Source organism: Cebus imitator, unplaced genomic scaffold (genome assembly GCF_001604975.1).
Source record: "Cebus imitator isolate Cc_AM_T3 unplaced genomic scaffold, Cebus_imitator-1.0 Scaffold18, whole genome shotgun sequence".
Classification (NCBI taxonomy): domain Eukaryota; kingdom Metazoa; phylum Chordata; class Mammalia; order Primates; family Cebidae; genus Cebus; species Cebus imitator.
Window position 1 is genome coordinate 13,581,173 of NW_016107333.1, and position 15,214 is coordinate 13,596,386.

A 15,214-nucleotide genomic window follows, 5' to 3' on the forward strand; every position below is an offset into this window, starting at 1 on the left:
GTTCAGGCAATTCTCCTGCCTCAGCGTCCTGAGTAGCTGGGATTACAGGCACGCGCCACCATGCCCAGCTAATTTTTTGTATTTTTAGTAGAGACGGGGTTTCACCATGTTGACCAGGGTGGTCTCGATCTCTTGACCTCGTGATCCACCCGCCTCGGTCTCCCAAAGTGCTGGGATTACAGGCTTGAGCCACCGCGCCCAGCCAGTTTTGTACTTTTTTTGTAGAGATGGGGTTTCACCATGTTGCCCAGGCTGGTGTTCAACTTCTAGGCTCAAGCATTCCGCCTGCCTTGGCTTCCCAAATTGTTAGGATTACAGGTGTTAGCCACCACACCTGGCCCCAGAAGGACTGAATCTTAAGTTGTTGAATGCAAGTACTTCTCGGGTTTTTTCCACCACTTAGCTTTAACCAAATGTTATCCTGTGCTCAACACTTTACACATATGACCTAATTTAATCACACTTGGCACAGTGAGAGAGGTAGGGAACCGAGCAGGGAAACCATTAGCAGTGTATTGGTAAAGGTTTAACAACCAAGTCTCTTGAAAGCAAACTCCCCCTGATTTATAGTTTGCCAATTTCTGTGGTGTAAATGCTCCTATCCTGGAGTAGTGGCATCAGTTCTCAGCTGGGCTCCCCCTGGCTCCCCATCCCTGCACTGAATCCTGGAAACTCTCCAGGAAGTAAGCAGAGGCAATCCTAGGGCTCACCTCCCTGGTTTTCCCTCTTCAAGGGATCGCTCTGCTTTGCTGTCCAATGTCTGAAAATTCCTGTTTCATATGCCAGTTTTTCAGGCAAGAGGATATGTCTGGTCTGGTTACCCCAGTGTTAGTTGAAAGTGCAAATCATTCCCTTTGATTTGTGACCCTGCTTTCACTTTTTTCTTCTTTCTTTTTTTTTTTTTTTTTTTTTTTTTTGAGACAGGGTCTTGGTCTGTTGCCCAGGCTGGAGTGCAGTGCTAGGATCATGGCTCACTGCAGCTTCCTCCTCCTGGGCTCAAGCAATCCTCCCACCTCAGCCTCCCTAGTGGTAGAACTACAGTTGCGTGCCACCACACTCAGCTAATTTTAAAATTTTTTGTAGAGATGACGTCTCACTATGTTGCCCAAGCTGGCCTCAAACTCCTGGCTCAAGCAATCCTCCCTCCTTAGCCTCCCAAACTGCTGGGATTATAAGTGTGAGCCACTGCACCTGGCTTAAATTCTTATATATATGTAACAGGACCCATATCTGGTCCATTGAGCTGACCTAATGCCAGTACATGACTGTTTCGATTACTGAGACTCCATGATATTAAATAAAAGTTTTAAGGATTTGTAATCCTTCTCCCCTTACCTTCCTAATTCGAAAGTATTTGTTTATCTTTCTAGATGAACGTTTGGATTATTGTGCAAAGTTCTCTCCACCCAAGACCCAATTCCCTGACACATTTTTGGTAACATTTTAATTATAATTCCATAAAGCTTATACATTTGTTTTAGGAAATTTGGCAACTTTATAATATCAGTCTATCTGAAAACATGACATAGTTTCTATTTCTCAAAGCTACAGGTCACACACATTAAGGTTATTGTTGTTTTCTTAGATTTAATTTCCTTGTATGTTTTCTTCCTTCCTTCCTTCTTTTCCTTTCTTCCCTCCCTCCCTTTTTCCCTCCCTCCCTCCTTCCTTCCTTCCTTTCTTCCTTCCTTCCTTCTTCCTTCCTTCCTTCCTTCCCTCCCTCCTTTCCCCCTCCCTGCCTCCCTCCCTCCCTCCTTCCTGCCTTCTTTCCTTCCTTCCTTCCTTCTTTCCTTCCTTCCTTCCTTTTCCTTTTTTTCTTTCTTCTTTCCTTCTTTTTTTAGATAAGTTGTTTTCTTAGATTTAATATCCTTGTTTCCTTTTCTCTTCCCTTCCCTCCTCTCCTCTCCCCTCCCTTCCTTACTGTTTCCATTTTCTTAGATTTAATTTCCTTGTTTTCTTGCCTTACCTTGCCCTGCCTTGTCTTCCTTTCTTTTTTCTTCTCCTTCCTTCTTTCCTTCCTTCCTTCCTTCCCTCCTTCCTTCCTTCCTTCCTCCTTCCCTCCTTCCCTCCTTCCTTCCTTTCTTTCCTTCCTTCCATCTTTCTTTTATTTTCTTTTCTTCTCCTCTCTCTCTCTCTCTTTCTAGACAGGGTCTCACTCCTGTCACCCAGGCTGGAGTGTAGTGGCGTACACACATGACTCACTGCAACCTCGACTTCCTGGGTTCAGGTGATCCTCTCACCTCAGCCTCCTGAGTAGCTGGGAGGTGCGCATCACCACGCCCAGCTAATTTTTTTTTTTTTTTTTTTTTTTTTGGTAGAGAAAGGGTTTTGCCATGTTGCCCAGGCTGGTCCCAAACTCCTAGGCTCAAGTGATCTGACTGCCTTGGCCTCCCAGAATGCTGGAATTACAGAAATGAGCCACCATGTCCCACCTTCTTGTGTATTTTCTAATTAATAAAGGTGGTTTACTTAGATTAATATGTTAGGTTAAAAAAAAACATAAATGACAGCCAAGGCGGGGGTGATCAGCCAAGCCAGGCAGATCATGAGATCAAGAGATTGAGACCAGCCTGGCCAACATAATGAAACACCATCTCTACTAAAAATACAAAAATTAGCTGGGTGTGGTGGTATGCACCTGTAATCCCAGCTACTTGGGAGGCTGAGGCATAAGAATCGCTTGAACCTGGGAGGTAGAGGTTGCAGTGAGCTGAGATTAACGTCATTACACTCCAGCCTGGGTGACAGAGCGAGACTCCGTCTCAGAAAAAAACGAAACAAAACAAAATGAAAAACCACATAAATGACTTTGTGTCTGTTTAAAGAATCCTTTAATAAAATCAAATAGTCTCTCAGGTTTTTAGAGGGGATTTCTAGATATGCTACCATATCAGTTGCAATTAATGTATTTTCTCTTTCCCCATGCATATATTCTTATTGCTTTATGCTACACTTTGGATATTTGACCCTCCAAATCTCATGGTGGAATTTGATCCCCAATGTCAGAGGTGGGGCTTAGTGACGGAGGCTTAGGTCGGGGGGTAGACCCCTTGTGAATGGCTTGGTGCAATCCTGACAGCAACGAGTGAGTCCTTGCTCTCTTAGTTCCCACAAGAGCTCCTTGTTGAAAGAGCCTGGCACCTGCTCCCCTCCCGTTTGCTTCTCCTCACACCACGTGATCTCTGCACACGTTTCCCTCCTGCCATGAGTGGAAGCAGCCTGAAGCCCCTGCTGGAAATAATGTTGGCGCCACACTTCTTGTACAGCCAGCAGAACTGTGAACCAAATAAACCTCTTTTCTTTACAAATTGCCTAGCCTTGAGTGTTCCTCTATAGCAACACACATGGACAAAGAGACTTTATATCTGAATAGCCCAAGTTTCTAAATTAAGGATATACAATAACAGAGATTGTGAAAATCTTTGTTTAGGTTCTGCTTTTTAAAAAATCTGTTTAAATAAATACAAATAAACATTGAAGCAGATTATTTTAGAGTTAAGGATATTTACTTCATGAAAGTTGAGAATAAGTAACTTACTTGTTAATATTTTGGGAAGGTTGATATTTGCTTGACTTTTTGATGCCTGTGCTCTTTTTAGTGCTTGCTGGATTTGCCAGTGCTTTGGAGACAATTGCAGCAGAAAAATACCATATTTCATGTACTCCTTGAGGAGGAATTCTGTTTTTGCTATTTCACTACTCAAAAGAAACAAAGATATGATTAGGTATATCTATGAGAAAGCATGTTCATGAAAAAGAATTTTTACAAAATTATTTCTCTTGATTATGTACTTGAATTAATAATTTAATTATCAAAAAGGATACATATGGCCATAAAAATATGGGATTCAGTGAAATATGGAACAGGATGAAAGAAAACTCTAGGAATGCCATTTAAATAAAACATGTCCAAGGATATGCACACATAGAATTGACATGATAGTTTTACCCAACTTATTTATTATTTCTGTGGGAAATACTGTATTGAGTTTTAGGCATAGGGAGAAATTAGAAGGTAGCAAAAGGGCTGGGTGCGGTGGCTCATGCCTGTAATCCCAGCACTTTGGGAGGCCAACGTGGGCGGACCACCTGAGATCAGGAGTTCAAGGCCAGCCTGGCCAACATGGTGAAAACCCCGTCTCTACTAAAAATACAAAAAATTGGCCAGGCACCATGACTCACGCTTGTAATCCCAGCACTTCGGGAGGCCAAAGCAGGTGGATCACTTGAGGTCAGAAGTTCAAGACCAGCCTGGCCACCATGGTGAAATCCCATCTCTACTAAGAATACAAAAATTAGCCAGACATCGTGGTGGGCGCCTGTTATCCAAGCTGCTCAGGAGGCTGAGGCAGGAGAATTGCTTAAACCCAAAAGGCGGAAGTTGCAGTGAGCTGAGATCACACCACGGTACTCCAGCCTGGGCGATAGAGCGAGATTCCATATCAAAAAAAAAGAAAAAGGAGAAGGTAGCAAGAGATGGTACATTTGTAAGGAGAAGAAAGAAACTAACATTTAATGAGCATCTACTACTATAGGCAGGACACACTACAGACACAGGCTTATCCTCGGGCCAGCACTTTAAAATAGGTACTATTATTCTTATCTTGGAAAGGAGATGTAAATGGTAGAACCAGTCCTCAAGCCTAGGTCTGTCTGACTCAGATGCCCACGCTCTTGCCAATACTGAGTGACTTGGACCAAAAGCTTTTGCCCGGCTTCACACTGCCTGACAGTATTATGTTACAAAGTGGACAAAGAGGGATGTTAAAATAACAAAAGAAGGCCCACTTGAAAGGGAGCCCCCAATCCTTTATCTTTCAGAGCCTTCATTAATCACACCGTCACCAATACTCTTATCAAGAGTACTTCATATCCATGTTCTCAGCTTTAATACTTCTGTCAGAGCCTTCCTTCAGTCCTGGTGTGAGAGTGATTTTCAAGGGTCAGTAAATGGCTGCCTCACGCATCACCAGCTGGAAGAATTGATGGGAGCCTTTCATTCTACCACTGCCTTGGTTTTAGATTGAAATCCTCCCAGATATGCTACAAAGAACACTGGGTGACAATTGGCTGGAATGATACAGCTTCCAAGCAAAAGCTTCAGAAGATGCTCCCCTTCCCGTTCCAACACTGCCTATAGGGGAGGACTCCTGGGGCCATCTCAAGCCCTTAAAGAGAGAAGAGCACCTGCTACCCTCACGTCACTGCAAGCTTGTGTTTCATGATCTTCTGCACCTTTCTAGGAAGATGTGACACATAAACGATCAAAAGTTCTCTTCGGCAGGGCTGTTTGGAGGATTCAACTCGGTGGCTATGGTGCATAAATGCAGTGCTTTGCACAAAAATAGAGGCTGCTACTCTAGCTCTAGAAATATTCTACAAATGGATAGAATCTGCTAATTGCATTAGGGGGTGAAAGAGAGAAGGAAATTCTCCATCTTGATGCACTGTCAGCTTTAGGCTCCTAAAACAGAAGAGCCTGCTATAGCCAGAATGTGAAACACACATTCTGTTAGTGCAGTTGGTTTCAGAGAAACCACCATCCAGTTCATTTGCTTCATTTCAGACTAGCTTGTCTGAAGGATCTAAGAAGCCTAGGGCTTAGGTCTAGAGGAGAGAGAGGTAAGCATCAAGTTATCAAAAAGGAAAAGTAAGTTTTAGCATTGACCTGATACCAGCACTACAATGTCTTCTGAATCATGAAATTACTGTCCAAAAATGATGACAGAAGGAAGCTTCTTTAGCTACTTAATATTAGTTAGGCTGGGCGTGGTGGCTCACACCTGTAATCCCAGCACTTTGGGAGGCCAGGAGTTCGAGACTAGCCTGGCTAACATGGTGGAACCCTGTTTCTACTAAAAATACAAACAGGTGTGGTGGCTCACGCCTGTAATTCCAGCTACTTGGGAGTCTGAGACGGGAGAATTGCTTGAAACCGGGAGGCAGAAGTTGCAGTCAATCAAGATTGCGCCATTGCACTCCAGCTTGGACAAGAAAGAAACTCCATCTCAAAAAAAAAATTAGTTCAAGTCAGTTTCTTTGACCATAGAAGGAAACATCCAAGTTTGAAAAAGAGTGACAGATGGTACAATTTTATCCCAACTCCTGCTCCAATACGTTTTTCTCTTTATAGATCTTAGTTTTTAATTTTTATTTATTTTTACTAGAGACGGGGTCCTACTGTGTTGCTCCGACTTCACTTGAACTCCTGGGCTCAAGCGATCCTCCCGCCTCAGCTTCCAAAGGAGCTGAGAGGTGAGCAGTGCACCCAGCAGCTCTTAGTTTATAATAGCAATGCTAGTTTCTACAAAGTGTTAAGAATAAATATAAAAAATATTTATATGATGATTATAGAATGAATCCCAATTTCAGAGATGTTAAAATGCTGGGAGAGAACATGTCTCAGAATGAATGAAAAAGTACAATCAGACTAAACCAAAAGTGTAAAAAGAAAATGAATGAATGAATGAAGGGCACTTAGACAACAATTTATTGTTTATTCCTAACATTGTTTTGCTTCAACTAATTTTTTTTGCTTCTGTATCTACAAGTTAGAGAGGCTTTCCAGCCAGAAGCCACATTCTGTCCCGATACCCAGGCAGGAACAAATCTTGATACATCAAGATTATTCGGTCTTACATGGCATGAATAGGATGGTTTTTTAGTTAGTTTGTTTTAGACGGAGTCTTGCTCTGTCGCCCAGGCTGGAGTGCAGTGGCGCAATCTCGGCTCACTGCAATCTCTGCCTCCTGTGTTCAAGCGATTATCCTGCCTCAGCCTCCTGAGTAGCTGGGACTACAGTTGCATGGCACCACACCCGCTAATTTTTGCATTTTTTTAGTAGACATGGAGTTTCACCAAGTTGGCCAGGATGGTCTCAATCTCTTGACCTTGTGATCCACCCACCTTGCCCTCCCAAAGCACTGGGATTACAGGCGTGAGCCACGGTGTCCAGCCCAGGTCTTATCTGGCACAAATAGGTTTTAATGTGCCGGGAAATCTGGCCACAAGAAGGCGGAGCCCGCCCTCACCTTTTCACTGCTTGTACCTCCATGCTTGCTTTCTTCAGCTCTGCTGTCATTTGGAGTTTGTTTATTGTTTCTTGTGCTGCCCTGAAAAGCAATGAAGATTTGGTAATTGGCTTCTTAGAAACAAACAAACAAAAGAGGTAGGAGGGATTTGGCCAGAGTGATGAAACTAACAATTTCAGAGCGTCTACAGATTCCTGGTCATTTTCTCGAAGGAACTCTTCAAAGGCCAGTGCGTCATGTTGGAGCTTTTTCTCTGCTTTTTCGAGTTGCCTTTCCCTCATTGCTATGCACTTTTCAAACTTTTTGATTGTGTTTCTTTTGGTTGACAAAGCATACTAGGGGCATTGAAGACAGAAGTATAAAAACATTATTCCACATTTCTAGTACATTTCAACAGGCTTATAATACAGGAGAAAGTAGCTTGCACGGCAAGCAAACATTTGTAATAGAAATAATAGCATGCCTAAATCTTGAAGCAATGGACTTCATTTCCTGAAGGAGTTTTTATTTTGGGGGACAATTACAAGGGAGACTAATTTCCTTCTCTTACTTTTATGAAGAGCGTCAGTGTTGTTCCAAAAGGGCTCTGCCCCACAAATAAAAAATAGCTGCCTATTCCTCCAAAGAGCAGGTGCAGCCTGTGTTACCTACAGTGGATTACCCCCCAGCACTTTCTGGGAATTGGGAAACTGGACTGTCTGCAGCCACAAAAGCTGCCAGCTTCTCCGCCAATAAGAAGACCATGGGAGAAAGCAGTAACTCTGCCATGCCAGGGGAGCATCCCTAGGTGCCAGCCCAAGGGTGCCATGTCTAACTATAATCAAAGAGGCCTGTCTAGATCCCCAAACACAACTTTGACATCTGCCTTCTATTTACTTCTATTTTTTTTAGTACAGAATATAAGAATCCACTTGGTGTTTTTGTTTTTGAGACAGGGTCTCTGTCACCCAGGCTGGAGTGCAGTGGGGTGATCTTGGCTCATGGCAGCTTCGACGACCCAAGCTCAAGCAATCCTCCCACCTCAGCTGCTCAAGTAGCTGGTACTTGTAGGTACACACCACCATTCCTGGCTAATTTTTGTATTTTTAGTAGAGTATTTTTAGGGTTTTTGCCATGTCGGCCAGGCTGATCTCAAACTCCTGAGCTCAAGCAATCCACCCGCCGTGGCTTCCCACAGTGCTAGGATTACAGGCGTGAGCCACCACACTCAGATCCATTTGGGTTTTTAATGCCATGCAGGAAAAAAACAAATCATAAATAAGGCCACATACATTTATAATATAAATGAATTTAAAATATGGAAATGAGATAATTTTAAATAAATAACAACCAATAATTAGACCCTCCAAGTTTATAACAAAATAATGCTTCAATCATTACTTTATTCATCAATACTTATTGAGTGCCTACTGTGTGTGAGGACTGTTTTAAGGGGTGTAAATTGAGTGACGATCCAAAGAAACATAACTGCTGGCATGGAGTGTCCATTCAGGAAGGAAGCTGATGAAAGCAGGATGGGGTGCTTGTGGACAAGGGCAGGGGGTTGTTATCATGTAGAGAACAGCCAAGGAAAGTCTCCCTGATGTGGTGAGAATTAAACAGAGACTGGAAGGAAGTAGGAAACCAACCATGAGGATTTCTGTGGGAGGAATGTTCCTCCTATTAGGTTGGTGCAAAAGTAATTGCGGCTTTTGTCATTGAAATAGCAAAACCCACAATACTTTTGTACCAACCTGATATAAAGAAAGGCCTCCATGGCATCAGCCTGGAGGCAAGAGAGTGATTGGTGTGTCCCAGGAACAGCAAGGAGGCCACGGAGGCTGGAGCAGAATGAGCAAGAGAAACAGAAAGGGTTTGAATCATCTCTAATACACAATACTGAATTCCATAATCCCAAATGTTGAAATCCTGAAAGATCAAAATTCTAAAATCCCTAATGTCTAAAATCCTGAAAATCACAATCACAGGATAGTGGCATCATGTGAGACAGAACTATTACCTTGTTATTGCCTTTATTCAGAAGAAAATGGACTTCAGTTGTGTCTCCAGAAAATATATTGACATAATGACAGATTTGGAATTAGGGGACAATCAAAGGCTTCTAAAAGTGAATTTCGATCTGTTATTTATAAAGTTTATTTGATGACTGCAGTTATAAAGCTGGGTGCATAAATTACCAACCAGAGCAATATCCATTTATACATTTTGCTTTTGGACCTATTTCTTTCTGCATATAGTTAGTCTGCTCATAATGGTTACACCTGTGCAATTGTTGTTAGAATGCCTGTGTATTTGTACTGGCAAAAATACGTATGTTGTTATGGCCTATTTCATTGTATAAAGTGGCTTAAGAGATGGTCTGTCATGTTGTCGTATGTTCTCAAAAAAAAAATCCCCCTTTAAAACTGTAAATAAATGTCTTTTAAAGAATTTTTAAGTTTATGTTTTTCAGAACTCTATTTTTGAGACTTTGATCTTTCAGGATTTCAACATTTGGGATTATGGCATTTTGGGTAGTTGTCTTTTGGGACAAGAGAAAGAGTGGTAGGAGTGAGGTCAGAGAGTGAGCAGGGGACCTTTGGCGGAGGAAGGGCATGATCCTTTCACTGTGTGGAGAACAGAGCAACTGCAGCGCAGCCACAGTAGGGGCAGGAGACCCAGGCTTCGAAGTTATAACAATAATACATGCGATAGATGTTGGTGGCTTGGACTGAAGTGGTAGCTGTGGAGGTCATGAAAAGTAGTCTGATTATGGATATATTTTGAAAAAGAATATTTGAATATTTGAAGATCTATTTGGATGTGGATTGTAAAAATGGGTCAAGGATAACTTCCTGGAACCTTCCGTGCTGGTGATGCATGCTTGGGAGCCAGCCCAAGGCATGTAAATCCTTTCAGGGGCAGGTCTTTGCTTTGTTTACTGCTTGGCACATACTAAACTCTCAGTAAGGATTTTTCAAATTAATGAACACATGAAAAATCCAACCTGTTCAACCAAAAGATTTGGGACGTGTAATAGAAAAGCAGAATGTCAAGGTAAATATTTGACACTATGCAGGAAGTCTTCCATTTGGCTAGGGGAGAAAAGTTATTTTTACTACCTCGAGCAGAAACCTGTCTCTGTGGTCCTTAATAAATTCATGGACAGTCCTTTTTGTGTCTGAACCTGTGAAGAAAGTTGAAATAGACTTAAGTTTAGTTCATCATCCTCAAAAATGCTATATAAAATATAAAATAAAAGCCATATAATTAAATTATTTTTGAGATTTTGATCTTTCAGGATTTCAACATTTGGGATTATGGCATTTTGGGCAGTTGTCTTTTGGGACAAGAGAGGGAGTGGTAGGAGTGAGGTCAGAGAGTGAGTATGTAACTGATCTTTAAAAAATACTACACCTTCAAATAAACCTTTTCCTAACCACTCAAACGGATTTAATAATAGTAATTACAATTTATTTTATGTCCATCATATTCTGGACATAAAATAAAACTTAAAGTTTAAGTGGCTAAACTTCATTACTTACTACTATCCCCATCCTGTCTGTGAAGTCCTGAAGTGTAGAGTTGTCAAAATTCTTATGCAAGGTCACACAGCTAACCTAAGCCTGTGCTGTACCAAGTAAGACTGAACTATTTTAAATCTTAATGTTTGGCCAATCCATTCCTAAAACCAAAGCTCTTAGGCAAAATGTTTTTGGGACCATAAACCAAATTTATGTCAGGAAAGGAAAAGATGACAACTAGTTTTACCATCTAGCAATAGAAAATACCAAATGTTTCTTTTCAAGCTTTTTTCATTCTAGAAATTTATGCATATGCTATATTTCAATAATGTTTGCTTCATAAAAAACAAAAGAATGTGGCATAAAATAAAATCTCTTAATAAGAATGTAACTATAGCTAGCAGAAGAAAAGAAATAACTAAAATCAGAGCAGAACTAAATGAAACTGAGACTAAAAAATAAAACCATACAAAGGATCAATGAGACAAAAGTTGATTCTTTGAAAGGATAAACAAGATTGACAAAACACTAGCTGGATTAACAAAGAAAAATGAGAGAAGGTCCAAATAAGCACACTCAGAAATGATAAAGGTAACATTACAGTCAATTCCACAGAAATACAAGAGATCTTCAGAAGCTGTTATGAACACCTGTGCCAACAAACTGGAAAATCTAGAGGAAATGGATAAATTCCTGGAAACACACAACCTCCCAAGATTGAATTAGGAAGAAATTGTAACCCCGAACTAATAATGTGTTCTGAAATTAAATCAGTAATAAAAAAAAAAACCTACCAAACCAAATAAAGCCCTGGGCAAGGCACTGTCTCTAAATAAATTAATAATTCATAAAAATTACATGGAGCCATAAAAGAGCCCAAATAGCCAAAACAATCCTAAGCAAAAAGAACAAAGCTGAACTCATCATATTACCTGATTTCAAACTATACTACAAGGCTACAGTAACAAAAACAGCATGGTACTGGTACAAAAATAGACCAGACCGATGGAACAAAATAGAGAACTGAGAAATAAAGCTGCACAACTACAACCAACTGATCTTCAACAAAGTTGACAGTAATAAATAATGGGAAGAGGATCCCCTTTTCAATAAATGGCACTGGGAAAACTGGCTAGCCACATGCAGAAGAATGAAACTAGACCCCTCCTTCTTACCATATAAAAAACTTAAGAGGGGTTCAAGACTTCAATATAAGACCTCCAACTATACAAATCCCAAAAGAAAACCTGTGTCATACTCTTCTGGACATTGGCCCAGGCAAAGTTCTCAAAACCAAATGCAACAAAAATAAAAATTGGCAGTTCAGATCTAATTTAAGTAAAGAGCTTCTGCACAGCAAAACAAAAAACAAAAAACAAACAAACCAAAAAAACCCCACCTATCAACAGACTAAACAAACAACCTATAGCATAGGAGAAAATATTTGCAAGATATGCATTCAACAAAGGCCTAATATCCAGAATCTATAAGGAACTTAAACAAATGAACAAAAACAACAACAAAAAACCAGGCACACTGAAAAGCAGGCAAAAAAAAAAAAGACATACAAATGACCAACAAACTGGAAAGAACGCCTAACATTGCCAATAATCAGAGAAATGCAAACCAAAATCACAATGAGATGCCATCTCACACTCGTCAGAATGGCTATGATTAAAAAGTAAAATAACAGATGACTAGGTTTCAGAGAAAATGGAACGCTTATACACTGTTGATGGAAATATGCCGTTAGTTCAGCCCCTGTGGAAAGCAGTTTGGAGGTTTTTCAAAGAACTAAAAATAGGACTATCATCCAACTCAGCAATCCTGTTACTGGGTATCTACCCAAAAGAAAATAAACTGTTCTACCAAAAAGACACCTGCACGTGTATGTTCATCCCAACACTGTTAACCTTAGCACACACAGGGACTCAACCTAGATGCCCATCAGCAGTGGACTGGATAAAGAAAATGTGGTACATGTACACCATGGAATACTATGCAGCTGTGAACAAAGAATGAAAGCATGTCCATTGCAGCAGCATGGATAGAGCTGGAAGTCATTCTCCAAAGTGAATTAACACAGAAACAGAAAAGCAAATACTGCATGTTCTCACTTACAAGTGGGAGCTAAACATTGCATACACATGGACATAAAGACAGGAATAATAGACACTGAGGCCTCGTGAAGCAGGGAGGAAGGGAGGGGAGCAAGGCTTGAAAAACTTTCTATTGGGTACCATGTTCACTATTTGGGTGATGCAATCAATAGAAGCCCAACGCTCAGCACCATGCAACATACCCTTGTAACAAACCTACACATGTACCCCCTGAATCTAAAGTTTAAGAATTTAAATATTCTCTCCTACATGGAAGCTAAAAAATTGACCTCATAGAAGTAGAGGGTAGAATAGTAGTCACTAGAAGCAGGGAAGGATGGGGGTGGGGATAAGAGGTTGGCTAACAGATACACAAGTACAGCGAGACAGCAGGAGTAAGTTCTAGTGTGAGATAGCGCTGTAAAATGACTCTAGTTAATAATTTTGTTACATATTTTCAAATAACTAGAAGAATGGATTTTGAATGTTCCCAACACAAATAAATGATAAATGTTTAAGGTGATGAATATGATAATTACTCCAATTTGATTATGACGCAGTCTATACATGTACTGAAACATCACACTGTTCCCCATCAATATGTATGATTATTATGGGTCAATTAAAAATAGCAATAAAAGCAGGGCCAGGCCCAGTGGCTCATGCCTATAATCCCAGCACTTTGGGAGGCTGGGGTGAGTGGATCACTTCAGCCCAGGAGTTTGAGACCAGCCTCGACAGCATGGCAAAGCCCTGTCTCTACAAAAATATACAAAACTTAGCCAGGTGCGGTTGCAGGTGCCTGTAGTCCCAGCTACTTAGGAGGGGGTGCTAAGGTGGGAGGAGCCAGAAAATCAAGGCTGTAGTGAGTCATGATCACACCACTACACTCCAGCCTGGGTGACAAAGTGGGACATTCTCTCAAAAATTAATAATAAAAGCAAAAAAAAGCAAATAGAAATAGAAAACAGTATTTCCAAGTAACCACTGAACCTGTGCTGCCTAGGAGGCCCACGTCTTCCTAGGTCATATTTGACCTTCACCTCTTACTAGCTGTGAGAACATGAGTAAATTACCCTCGCTCTATGCCTCAGTTTCCTCATTTGTGAAATGACGATACTGCCTATGGCCGACTATGTTATTGTTCCCAAATACATGCGGCCCCTCTCTGTGAGAGGATTCTCTTTCCCCACTAAGTTGGTGTCAGGCTTGCCTATTGAAAGATTCACCCCAGGGAATGGGATTGGATGGGATTTATACTGCCTCCAGGAAGAAGCTTCAAGAACCACCACCTGTTTTTCTCCTTTCTCCCTTTGCTGTAACTCCAGCAACACCCTAGGCAGGAACTGTTCTTTCAGCAGAAGACCCTTCACTGATAAGTGAAGGATAATTAAACCTCTGTTATTGGAAGCCGCTGAAATTTAGGAGTGGTTTATTACCAAAGCAAAGTAAGCCTGGGCAGATTCACTCCTCTACTTCATAGTGGTGTTGTGAGAGGGAAATGATACAATATATTACAAAAACACATAGTAATTTCTTAATCAGTGTTAGCGGCTATGATTTAAACAATACAATTGGGATGAGTAATCATTTAATTTCTCAAAGTTAGTAATGGCAACAATGATTATTATAATCATTAATAAATGTTAATTGGGAGGTAACAAACAAGTTTTGGAGTCAGACAGGTTTTGGCTTGAATTCTACACCCACTGAGAGACTTCAAATTAGTGACAGACTCCATGAGCTACTTTCATCAGACACAAAAAGGAGGCAAAAATATTTAACAATTTTTTGTAGAGGATTAAATAAAATGCATATGAAATCAATCAGCACGTATCACACAGCTGTCTTTTGAATAGATTTTAAAACTTTAGGCTGGGCGTGGTGAGCCATGCCTGTAATCCTAGCACTTTGGGAGACCAAGGTGGGTAGATCACTTGAGCCCAGGAGTTCGAGACTACCCTGGCTAACATGGCAAAACCCCGTCTCTACTAAAAATACAAAAATATTAGCCAGGTGTGGTGGCATGCACCTGTTGTCCCAGCTACTCAAAGGCTGAGACATGAGAATTGCTTAAACCTGGGAGACAGAGGTTGCAGTGAGCCAAGATTGCACCAACGCACTCCAGCCTGGGTGACAGAGCAAAACAAAACTACTTTAAATTACAGTAATCACTGACATTCATAAAAATAGAGAGCCATATCATGTTCCCCTGTGTACCTGTCACCTACTTCAACATTATCGGCATTTTACCAATCTTGTCTCATTTATTGCCACCTTCCTTAATGTCTCCCTCCCTGGAATATTTCAAAGCAAATCCAAGCCTTTGTATCATTTCATCCATAAATATTTTAATATGTAACTCTAGCAGATAAAAAGTTTTAAATCATAAGGATAATACCACCATCACCCCTAACAAAATGAACTATTCCTTAGTGTCGTTTTATATACAGTCTGCATTCAAATCTTCCCGGTTGTCTTAAAAATACCTTGTTGGAATTTTAAAAATTAAAATCTAAACATTTTCTGGTAAGGATCCTAAAGTCTCTCTCTTTTTTTTTTTTTTTTTTTTTTTTTTTTT

General features: G+C 40.7%; 1 protein-coding gene across 1 annotated transcript in view; it reads right to left on the minus strand.

The window, feature by feature from the left end:
* The window catches only part of CCDC38 (coiled-coil domain containing 38), a 55,775-nt gene that overhangs the window by 23,419 nt on the left and 17,142 nt on the right, over positions 1–15,214 (minus strand). Inside the window, exons 5-8 of the mRNA XM_017516143.1 lie at positions 10,133–10,197; positions 7,203–7,366; positions 7,032–7,112; positions 3,539–3,696 (exon numbers count right to left, since the gene is read on the minus strand). Of these exons, the coding sequence (XP_017371632.1) occupies positions 3,539–3,696; positions 7,032–7,112; positions 7,203–7,366; positions 10,133–10,197 (468 nt within the window). The remainder of the gene's footprint in view (positions 1–3,538; positions 3,697–7,031; positions 7,113–7,202; positions 7,367–10,132; positions 10,198–15,214) is intronic.